This window comes from Neopsephotus bourkii, unplaced genomic scaffold (genome assembly GCF_033783945.1).
Source record: "Neopsephotus bourkii isolate Nb327-2 ecotype Australia unplaced genomic scaffold, CSIRO-AGI_Nbou_v1 NB_1624, whole genome shotgun sequence".
In the NCBI taxonomy this organism is placed as follows: Eukaryota; Metazoa; Chordata; class Aves; order Psittaciformes; family Psittacidae; genus Neopsephotus; species Neopsephotus bourkii.
The window spans coordinates 7,740,419-7,752,590 of record NW_026902099.1 but is presented as its reverse complement, the minus strand read 5'-3'; the positions used below and the strand labels follow the sequence as shown (position 1 = coordinate 7,752,590).

The following is a 12,172-nucleotide window of genomic DNA, read 5'->3' as shown; positions in this document are numbered from 1 at the left end:
ACATTACGCCCTTTGGAAACCTGAAAAAGCTTTGAGGAATAAAGGAGGCTCATATCTCTCTAGGTACTTAGCACCTGATTCACAGTAAAAATATTTCTTCTGTGAAAACTGGAATTGTGCACTCAGACATTGTCAGTAGTCCCAAGCCTCAATTCGTTGCTGGATATAAGGACAGAGAAGCTTTCTGCTAACTCTTTAGTTAAAGTCATGTTTCACAGGGTGGGAGATTGCCTGTGAAGCTACAAGGATCTTCATTTTTATTAATCGGATCTGAGTTGTCTTTTTTACAAAAGACTAGAAAACTATCACAATTTATTCTGTTAAAACCTGTTTAGGGCAATAAAACTTGAACTGTTGTATCTTTCAGGAAGATTGCATTTCCTCTGGGTGTTCAAACTAGGCATGGCAGGTGCAAGTTCTTTTATAGAATGAAATATAGAATGAGAAGAAATTGTTACCAAAAAGCTTGAAAGGAAAAAAGAATACAAAGCAGGATGTCTCTTTGATGTCAAGAGTTAATGAATTTATGGTGTTCCACAGTCAGCTGGGGGCTTTGAGCCTGTAAGAAGCTACTGCTTAGAAGAAATCTCAGGATTTTGGTTAATGACTAAAAATGGCACAAGCAAGTTGATGTGTCATTTAGAAGACAGAACTACATAAGTTATGTCTTATGGAGAAAATTAGAGCTATCAAAAGTGCATAAAAATTAAAAAAGACTATCACCAATGCAAGTGAAAGGCTAGCATTTTTCCAGCATGAACTTAGAATTTGTTTTTCGTCAAAACAATTGAATTCAAATAAGAGATACCACCAAATGTTTTCTTAATCTCTCGAGAGAATAATAAAATCCTTTTGCTTATTTTGCCAAGTCATGCCTATTTTTGTGTAAGCCTCACTCTTGGCCAAGCCTGTTCCCAGGATCTGGACTTGGGCAGGGTTAGCACAGAAGCTCCATAGAGCTTCAGAGGTACAAAGGTGGGCCATGAGACCAAGACTGAAGTGGAAGCACCAATTTTTGCTGTGAAGAAATGTCAGGACAGCTATGATATATTTTCCATAAAAAGCCAAAAAAAGCAAAAATCTAAAAATAAGGTTTCCTTCATCAGGCGCCCACAGTATATACTGGAAAACAAAATATACTGTGGCTAATTAAACTTAGGAGTATTTTAAATGAAACAAACTGAAACTCAGTGGTGATGATAGTAAAATTCAAGCATAGGCTCCAGAGTGTCCTTGTGGTGTCTGCTGGCCAAGGACTAGCATAGCAACCCTGGCTATTTTCTCTCAGCTGCAGCAGTCACCTTTACATAAAGCAGAATAAAAATAATTAATAACTCTAAGGCTTTCATTTTTCTCCTTAAGTATCACAGATATATAATATCAGAAGCAAAATACCAGGCAACAATGTATTTCCAAAAGAGAGTGGGGAGACAATGAGCTGCCACTGGTTGGGACTGTTCTCCAGTGTGAGGCTCACTGGGACTAAGCACAGTTGTGGGAGCATTATCAGACCCATCTGACCTCATGTGCTGTGTGTCAGCCTCACAGCTGGTTTCCACCTCAGGCTCCTCAGCAACTCACGTGTTTTCAGCCCATTGCCATGGCCTCTGTCCTGCTTTGGGGCCAAACACAGCAGGCGTGGTTAGTTAACAATCCTTTAATCTACTCTGCTCAGTTTGTGAGAGAGGCACGAACACAGCTCAGTTCAAATGGAGCTGGAAAAGAGGAGCAAGGCACCGAGCAGATATTTATGCAATGGATAAATAGTCCTGTGGAGTAAATGCCGCCTTCCATTTTACTCAGACATCTGTGTTGACTCTTTTTTGTCTAGAACCCAGATGTTGATGTCTTCATGGGTCATTGCTGGTGCTCCCCATTTCCACAGAGCTTTCAAGTGAAACAGGGAGCTTCAAAGTAAAATATTTCAGTTGCTTTGTATGGAACTGGGTGGAAAACAGCAGGGCGTGATCAGTCATCAGCATTTTTCATGCACTCCTCCATCATTTAGTATGAGCTCATGTGCAGATTTGTCCTTGCTTCCCTGCCAGAGGAATCTCAACAGAGAGTATGTGTTTCTGGGGAGGATCAGGGGAGAATTTGGCTCACAGAGCTGTTGTTAATGAGGCTTGAGAGGTCGTTGTGCCTGAGAGAAGCATAGATGTGCTCGAGAGAATACATCAGCAACCAAAAAACCAGAATTGATCCTTGAGGAAAGCAGAAAGAAAGTCCTTGAATGCTTTTGATACCTCATTAGTTTTAACAGTTTTGTCATCAGTTTATTTCTGCACCCTGGCAAGTGGAGTTTCATCAGGTGCTAAAGCAGTTTGCACTATGAAAATGGAATTTTGCCTTCGAGGACAGAGCCAAGAACACTCTGTAAAACCAGCACTTTTCATGTTTTAGGAAACCAGATGAAATAGATTAACTCTACTGCTTTGTACTTTCACTTTCTTTCTCTTAAAAAAATTATTCCTAAGCTTGCAGAAGGCAGCACCCCTCTTTAAATGCCATCTGAGCTAAAGCACGGCCATGTGGGAATGGAGGGCTGGCCATTCTGTGCAGTCAGAAAACAGGAATTGAAATGCATTCACAGTTCTTGTTTAATTCTCACTAGCTGGCCAAACAGAAAACTACTTCTCCCAATTGTCCTGAGAAACTATTGTGAGTTCCCACCAACCCACTTCAGAGGGCCTTGGGTCACCCTGATAGCATAGAAATACACAGCTCTGTAGAACCTACAATCTTCACTCAGATTGCCAAAGGATTATACCAATCTAGGACAAAAGATCTTTCATATGTCTGTCACTTTCTGCCCAAACATCCTTCTAGGTCTATGCACGCATGCAAACCTGACTTTTTAATTACCTGATTCTTCACAAATGCTTATGGAGAAGTACACTGGCCAGCAATTATAAAGACCTTTATGGAACCTATATTTTAATTCAAATTTATTTCCTAATTGAATGACAACGAATTCATGGTCACAGTATAAGAACTAGCAACCTTGAGATTTTGGTATCTCAGTCAGTGCCTGGCTGCTGGATGAATAATAGATTGCATTCCTGGGAGATTATGCCCAACAGGAATGCAGTTTGGGTGATTGGTTCAAGGTGGCATCGTTCTGAAGTAGTTGTAAGATCTAAGGCACCAATTTAGAAAAATGAACCTGCAGTAATTGCATGAAAACAAATAACAGTGCTTGGCTTAGCTGTATCAAATTGATCAGAGGATATATTAATTTTCTATGTGGATAATTCTTGGTCTTTTTTAGTTCAGCCAGCTCCCTCATAGCCTTTTTGCCCAGTCGTTCAAGCCTTTGAACATGTTAATCCTTCACATTTAATTTTGTTTGAATCGTTTCATTAATTAAGAGCTTCATTACATACGAACATCGGTTTTGATTGTTCAGTAACCCTAAATATACATGATCTTTTTAAAAAGTGAATATGCTTCTGCATAAAAATGTGCATTAATAAGTGAAGTCTGCTTTTTCAAATGTCTGCTGTGATTGATCAAGTCAGAAAATTGATGGGCATCAGAGCTACCAAGTGAACATGCTATTTTGAAATAGGTTAACCACTTGGCCCCTTTTCTGCTTTGTCTGCATTTGCCAATGCCAGAGTCAGGGTCCTTTGTCCTGCAACTGTGCTAGGTCCTGAGGTTTTGTCTCTCTTGAAGTTGCTTCATTATTCATCAATGACTGTGTTTTTACTGAGATGAGACCTTCAGCATTTCACAGATCACCCCCCCCAGTCATTACTCTGCTGACAACCCTTTCACTTTCTCTCTCATTAGTCCCATGGCCATTTGTTTATTCCATACAGATTGAACATGATAATCCTAAAAATATATGCATATTTGGGAGACAAGGAGGAGAATTCTTCTGTAGTAAATCACTGAACCACATTGTGGTTATGTGAGGGTGATGCCCTGGGGAAAGGGATGTTAAACTGCACTGTAACTCCCTTCTTGGAGAAACATGACATGAGTGTTTTCATCTTAACATGGAGCTGGGCCAGGTTTGCAGCAAGATCTGAGAGCGAAACATTCTCACAGGAATCACACCCGAAACACAGCATGTGTTCCTCAGGTGCTTGGGATCACAGCAGGATTTAAACCTTCCTGCAAGTCAGGGATGTCTTAAGTTTATTTCTTTTTCCCCATGGTAAATATACAGACAAACTATTATCTCTGAATTTTGCTGTTCAGATAAATTGTCCCTAATGAAGATAACAGAGTCTGGTATAGAAAGGCATTACGGAATCAACCAACTGAGTATAATAGGCCTACACATTTAGATTTCAAGGGTCAAGTGAATAAAATTTTGCACTTTAGTTAGTATACAACATAACAAGCTGTCCCACTAAAATAGTTTGTGAGGAAATTGCAGCTCAAAGTAAGAGTGTCAGGATCTGCTTTGTGGAGAACTGTCTGAGCATTTCTGTACACACAGCTGTGTATCTGTCTTTCTAGGTGCAGGCAGAAAGCACTCACATATGTCACTTCTTTTGCAGGTGGTGAAATCCAATCCCTCTGAAGAAAGTCCACACATAACAATGACGTTATCAAGGCAGTACACGCTGGGGAAATATTTCGGCAGTCAAAGCAAGCCATCACTACTGCAGGACTATGCAACAAATTCACAGTCCCCATATCATGTCCGAGGTCCAATAAATCAAGTTTATTCTGAAATCCTTCTCAGCAGGCTCTGTGCAAGTAAGAGGGAGATTGTCAGCACATAGCCTCTGCTGAATATAGCGCTGGGACTCGAGATGTGCCACTACATGAGTAAAAGTAGTGAAAGACCATGGTGAATTTCTGACATGCTTCTTTGGCTGTACAGACACCAACAGTCTGGGACACAAGGCACTTTCGCTAAAACTTTATGAAATCAAGGTATGCCTGGCAACTCTGTGGTGTCAAAATGGAAGACGGAGGTTTGCAAAGGAGAGGAGAAGTTACTTGAACTGTTGCCAAAGGCTAGAACAGCTGCAGCACAAGCAACTGTGTATTAACGACAGTAAAGAAAAAGAAATATATATACTTGAACTATTTGGAAAGGACTGTTTTAGCTCTTCAGCACTATCTAGTTTTCTATTTATAGAGACACTGTAATATTTGAATGTATTTAGAAGCTGGCTACATTCCATTTTGAAGAGTTTTATTTTATGTGGATGGGTTCCCCTTCAATATCAAACCTTTTCTATTTAGAGACTTGGTTTATACAATTTGAAAATGCCTATTAGCCTTTTACTGAGCATGACAAGTTTTGAACTCCAGTGTTTTTAGTGAAAACACGCCCCTTCTTTGTACCTTAGATGGAACAGATGTCTACTCTATTTTTTGCATGTTCGAAAGCTAATCTAGAGATAGATTACTTAGACTTGAGACTGATTATAATTGTCTTGATGTAACATGTAAATGTAGTGAATATGTTAACATAACCCTTACTTATGGTGTCACTTTAGGAGAGTGGCCATATGCAGGAATACTGCTTAGATATGTGCTTCAGTGTCTACCTTGGTTTGTAATCCAAGCAAGTATTCTCCCATCATGGAATTGTCATTTCTTTAATGATTTATTATAAAATACTGCCAATGTGTGAAACCAGAACAGCAAATGGAAGAAAAATAACCTTTGCAAGCACACGTAAGAAGTTCAGGATCTGGTTTTTAATCTGTCATGAGGAATGCGTGATATGATGGGAGCATAATGTACTGCCTGTGTCTCATGCATAGCAGGGACAAGACCTTTTCTGAATGCCAGTTTCATGCTGTAGCCCAGCTACATCACTGATGTTTGCAGACCTATTCTGAGTGAAACCCCAAAGAAAGGTTTTACTACTTCAGGGGGGAACTGTCTGCTGATCTCCTTCCACAACATCAGCAGCACACTCATTCACAGTTGTGTTGCCCTGATGGGAAACCAAGCATGATCAAGGCTTAGCAGCCAGGTGATGAATTAATAGCACCCATAAGACTGTTCTGCCTTCTAATTATCCATTTAATATTCAGTATCTTTATGAATCCAGCCATGGAGCAGGGAATCAAGACACCTCTCTCTCCCATCATACACTAGAGAGAGGAGTCAGAACCAGGTAAGTACAAGTCTAATGAAGGATCCACCAAGCTCTGAGGCATGCTTCCTCCTTTACAATTTTACGTATAATCCTCCACTAGCTTCTGCTGTCTTTGGGAAAGGAAGCTGCAAGCAATGTAAGTAAATAAACAAATAAGCACAGAACTAATCACATTTTATGGGCCTTAGTAGCACACAGGGTATAGTCCTACACCTATATAGAAGTAGGACTAGAAATTCATGACACCACATTTGGGATCTGCCAAAGATCCTTACACTCACCACAGTCTGTATCCCTAGCTAAAGTTTTGTGCATTCTTGCTTCAGATAAGATATGTGAAGATATGATGGGAAATTGTCATGCAATATGGAGTTTGGCTTCCCTAGATGATACGAAGATCCTCCAAAAGAGGATTTGACATATCTAACTTAGGAGACTTTCTGCAATACTGGCAAAGCTCCTAATTCTGCTTCTGTTAAGATTTTTTGTGTAGCTCGTTTAAATCCACACGCTGTTATTGTTATTTTTCTGTACACAATTGTTTTTAAAGCATAAACTGGGTTTTTATGTTTGGTTTGGTTTTTTTTAATCAAAGCCTATTGCTGAAGCTTCAGCTGTAATGATGAAAAGGAACAAGCTGACTTTGATATACTGCAGCTGATATCAGCAAATGTGCAAATCATCACTTCTGCTTTCACTACAATATGGTTTATATGTGCTGTACACCCAGATGTCTTAATGTTTTCTAAATCTTAATGTTTTTCAGTCATATCAAGTGGATATTTTCCTGTGTGTTTTCTATTTTTTACATGTCTGTGTACATATATATGTCTCTACAAAGCCACTGGCAAATTGATCTTTACTTAAAGGAGTTATTTGAATGAGTTTTTCCAACACTATATATGATCCATGTAATATTAGGAATAAACAAAGGGAAAACTAAAACAGGCAGACTAAAACAGATGCCAATGTACATTTTTCATTATTTAATTTTAAAATACATCTAGCATTTGTAGGTATGCAAGAAAGGAGAGCTGAGATCGACATGGAAGCATTGCTTGCAAATAACACTGAAATTCACAGATTAAGACAATAAAAAAAATTACCATGTTTGAATTCCAGTGAGCGTGTTGCTATCAATGGTTTACTCTAGATTTATCATGTCTGCTGTGACATTTTCCCTGAACAACCATTAAAGTGTTCCTACTATATTAAGACTGATTGATAATGCAGAATTTTTCCCTCCATATATTTACCTTAGTCCCATTACTTACCATTAAAATAGGACCTAATTGTCAAGATGAGTTCCACCTCCTAATACAGGCATGAATGGCCCTGGAACTGGTAGTAGGATTGAAACAATCAAGTTGGGGAACAAATACACCAGGAAGTGGTGTTCCCTGATATCTGCTAAGTGGCACACAGAGTTTAGCCTGTAAGCAGAGTATTCTTTCAGCTACAAGTAGAGAGACTGAAAGTGTGCTGGAAAGAGATAGATAGATAGATAGATAGATAGATAGATAGATAGATAGATAGATAGATAGATGATAGATATGATTAGATAGATAGATAGATAGATGATAGCTACTCCGACACACACAGCATCAATCTCAGATATTATTATTGTTGCATTCCTTTAAACTTCAGCTGAAGCTGCAGTATGATGTACCCGTGTCCAATGAGTTATAACTCCTCATCTCCACGTAACTGCATAGGTGTCGAACAGCGATTTGGGTTTGAGCCTTGCAGGACAGATGGCACCCATGATCAAGTTCATCTCAGTGAGTGTCTTTGGAATAACTGGCTGTAATAAAACATATTTTCCTATTTGTAGGGAAATGCCTTGACAAGTCAGCTCTGTCATTGGAGATGGTATATTTCAAATATAACCAGGTGCTGAAAGGATGGACTACAAATACCAATTTACACTTAGTATTAATTTGAAAATGTTAATCTTTAGAATAATCTCTTTCACACTGTTAAATATAAGGCCTTTATTTTTCGGTTCTGTGACATATTAAAGGGACATCAAAGTCAATTTCTTTGCTTGGTGGGTGGGGTAGTGGGGCATCCAATTACCTCAAGGTTGAAATAACCCCTTGTAGTTGCTTCTGCTACTATGCTGAGCCAAAGAGAATGCTTTGAAGATGCAAATATGTGTGATATTAAGTTGACTGCAGTCCAGGGATCTTTCAGATTACTTTTTTAGAGTAAAGCAATTTTTTAGAGGTGCAGTGAGCTATTTGGCACAGAGTCAAACTGCTAAACAAGCCTCTGTAGGCTCACATGGAAAATATAATCTTACCTTTTTGTTTGCCTTCTAGCCTTGCAGCTGGCTTGTTTTACCTCACTGTTATGACTATCTGTACCTGCTCTACTCCACATCAGCCTTTCTTTCAGATGACCCAAGAAGTTTTAGTTTCATAGTCAGAGCAGCTCTTGGAAATCTGAGAGATGATGGTTACAAGTTCAAGCTGACTCTTCAAAATACCAATGCTATTATCTCGATGTTTTTGTCAGTTTAACAGCAAAGATTTACCAGTGAAGCAAGGGTAGAGCAAGCCTCTTCTTCAGGACAGTAATTTTCTCAGTTGAATTTTAAACAGCTGTGCCATGGTAAGTGCTTAGTTTGCACCAGCACTTAGTTCTTCTTGTAGCTTGCCTTTGCCAAGTCGAAATACATCTTTCAAAATCCACTGCCATCTTTACCTGTGTAAATCCTAAAAAAAGAACAGTCAGTGTATAATGCAGGCATACCAATGTGTTGGTGCTGGTGCATATCCTGCAGTATTTACTGGTACCTTCATGCTACCCACTGAACAGAAAAGCCCTAACTACATAGTAAAAACATGTTATGCGTTTTAGCATTGCCAGCCTGTGCTTTGGTGGTGCTAAACACCATTACATGTGTCAGTCTAGGCCAGTACCTACAGCCAAGTGTCCAGAAATCTACCCAAGTCTTTAACTTAAATGGGCAGGATATACCCAGAAGGTCACAAGAAGGGCTCCTGCAGCACTGGCTTCTATTGAAATGGACTTGAACCTTTTCTAGGTTCATTCATCTGGCTCCTTGGCCAGCTCCTTGGCAGCTGTGGGCAGCCCTTCCATGTTCAACAGCCTTGGCAAGGTACACTACTAAGTAGCCCTGAACTGCAGATAAAGAATATGTTTAACTGAAATCTGAACTGAGGTCTTTGTGAAACACAGCACCTACTCAGCATCCCCTTGATTTCCTCTAGAATTGAGCCACTCTAATGAGAAGCAGAATTCAGACCCTTTCAGCTGACTCTCTGCTGGGCAGAGAACAGATTGAGAGCAGCCCTGTGGAGAAGGACTTGGGGGTGCTGGTCGATGAGAAAATGAACATGAGACATCTTCAGTGTGTGCTCACAGCTCAGAAAGCCTGGGCTGCATCAAAAGGAGCGTGACCAGCAGGTCGAAGAAGCTGATCCTGCCCCTCTACTCTGCTCTTGTGAGACCTCACCTGGAGTATTGTGTGCAGTTCTGGTGTCCTCAACATAAAAAGGACATGGAACTGTTGGAACAAGTGCAGAAGAGGGCCACGAGGATGATCAGGGGACTGGAGCACCTCCTGTATGAAGATAGGCTGAGAAAGTTGGGGCTGTTTAGCCTGGAGAAGAGAAGGCTGCATGGAGACCTCATAGCAGACTTCCAGTATCTGACAGGGGCATATAGGGATGCTGGGGAGGGACTCTTCATTAGGGACTGTAGTGACAGGACAAGGGGTAATGGGTTAAAACTTAAACAGGGGAAGTTTAGATTGGATATAAGGAGGAAAATCTTTCCTGTTAGGGTGGTGAGGCACTGGAATAGGTTGCCCAGGGAGGTTGTGAATGCTCCATCCCTGGCAGTGTTCAAGGCCAGGTTGGATGAGGCTTTGGGTGATATGGTTTAGAGCGAGGTGTCCCTGCCCATGGCAGGGGGGTTGGAACTTGACGATCTTAAGGTCCTTTCCAGCCCTAACTATTCTATGATTCTATGAAATAAAGGGAGGGATCTTCTCTGCATGCTCCTGCCAAGCATAGTGAGATGAGTTGTGTTTGCATGCAGTCACTGCAGTAGGCATTCCCTCACACACCTCATTACAGGGATAAAATTCCCATGGCAGGTGGTGTTTTCAATATTACATCTCAAGCTGGGTCAGGCAATGCAGTGTCTGCCTGCACCACCTGTCCCAGTGCTGCTCTCAGGATGCTGGGCAGGTTCTGAGTGAATACTGCAGAACTAAAACCCTTAAGTAAGGAATCAAAATGCCTCAGACACATTTTGGTGAAGTCAGACCAGTTACAAATAGCTCACTGCAGATCAAGTGGGAGAAACTAAAGTTGGACTTTGAAGTCAGTAAATGTCGTGGGATATTGCCAAGGTTTGGAGACCAGATCTGTGTTTGGCAGTTTCTCACTCGCAATGTTCTGAAAATGTCTTTTTATCTTTCTTTTTTTTCCCCACTTATCATTATCAACTTCCATATTTCCATTATGATTCTCTGGGATTAAGGAGCTGCCCTGCCTGATAATGACTGTGCAGCCTCCCCAGATGGTAGTCAAATTTTCTTATACATCAGAGGAGTTTTATTATTTCCGCAGTTTTTTTTTTCCTTTACTTCCACATGCCATCTCTAAAGATTTTGTATATTTGTTAATCATCAATGACTTTAGTTATAACAGCTTTAATGCTTTAGTTACAATAGCTTTGATGACTCCAGCATATTCAAAGAAACCTGATAATCCCTATTTAAACTAATAGAAAAACAATCCTTAAAAACTTGACCTTGTAAGTAATTAGACAAGGCAGCACCCAGCATGATCTAGCCCACAGCTAGCTTCTTTTAAAATAATCAGTCAGATTTTCATATGTAATAATGTGATGTCTCTTACTGAAGTTTTTACTGGAGTCATTACAATTTGAATATGATTGTGTGGACTGATAGGCAGGTTGGTTTTTAAATCTCAGGGCCTTTGCTGAGCTCTCTTGACAACAAATGGTACCTATTAGCTACTGTAAAATCCTGTTTCGACATCTTTTTTGTACTGTGTCCTGCCCTGTTATAAAATACATGCATAGAAGGGGATTTTCTGCTGGTGGTAAAAGGTTAAATCATGACAGGTCTTACTGCTCCACTCGTTGCTGGTCCTAAATTCCACATTGCGTCATTTCTTGCAGTAACGAGGAGTCAGGGTCTAGTAACCCTGTAATGATGGCTGTCTGCATGGCTCCCCTGCCTCTAGAACAGTTCAGTGCTGAAGCCCTGATGAAGCCATCAAAATAATACACCTTCAGCTATGAAATGCATAGAACAGAGCCTGCAGACGTACTTAAAACATGTGTGTTGGGTTAAGTTCAGCCTGGAAGTCAAGGATGACATCTTCTAGAGACTATTTTCAGGCACCAGAACCTGGATTCCTCCTTAACTCCAGATAGTTAACTGAGGCATTTTAATTGTGTGGTCACACTAGACTTCTTTGTACTCATCACAGAAAGACCAAGATCTAAATTATTCTCTAGAGGTGTCTAGAGAGAACATAAGGTAACTCTCAGAATTGTGAGATAGGTGCCTAAAGTTTTGAGACATGCTTGTCAGCTCAAGAGAGGAATGGCTGTGGGATTCACTGTGCAGGTAGAAGACGCTTTTGCATCTCGTCTTTGCTCATTTAAACCTGGAACTTGGTCGAAAGCCCATAGCTACCACCACCAGAACATGCTCCCCAGCATGGCCCAGGGTGGTGTATTCTCAGCGTCTGCTCAATTGTACAACAGTGCACTGAGTCAGAGGCAAACCAGCCCCATAGGTAACCTGGTGAGCAAAATGGTAATATGGGATATGCAGGTTCAAGACCCTTCATTTGGAAAAATGAACAAATCTCTCTCTATTGCATTACAAGGGGACTGTGTAAATATCTCTCCTACCATAAGAAAAGCCAAGCTGACAGGCTTTTAACTCCAGAAGGTTCCTTTTCAGGTTTAGTGGCAGGTACCTAGTTGGTATCTGATTGCCCCAGCTTCTAGCACTTACACCTGTACTAGAATTGAGTCGTAAGCCTAAGTAATTTAGGGGATGGTGACTACTAAGAA

At 40.5% G+C, this 12,172-nt stretch overlaps 1 protein-coding gene across 3 annotated transcripts in view; it reads left to right on the top strand.

The window, feature by feature from the left end:
* Window positions 1–7,294, top strand: part of CPED1 (cadherin like and PC-esterase domain containing 1) — a 154,519-nt gene extending 147,225 nt beyond the window's left edge. For all 3 annotated transcript variants that reach the window (XM_061373017.1, XM_061373014.1, XM_061373016.1), the window contains one exon: window positions 4,515–7,294. In XM_061373017.1, coding sequence (XP_061229001.1) covers window positions 4,515–4,742 — 228 coding nt within the window. In that variant the 3' untranslated portion in view covers window positions 4,743–7,294. The remainder of the gene's footprint in view (window positions 1–4,514) is intronic.
* Window positions 7,295–12,172: the final 4,878 nt, after the last annotated feature.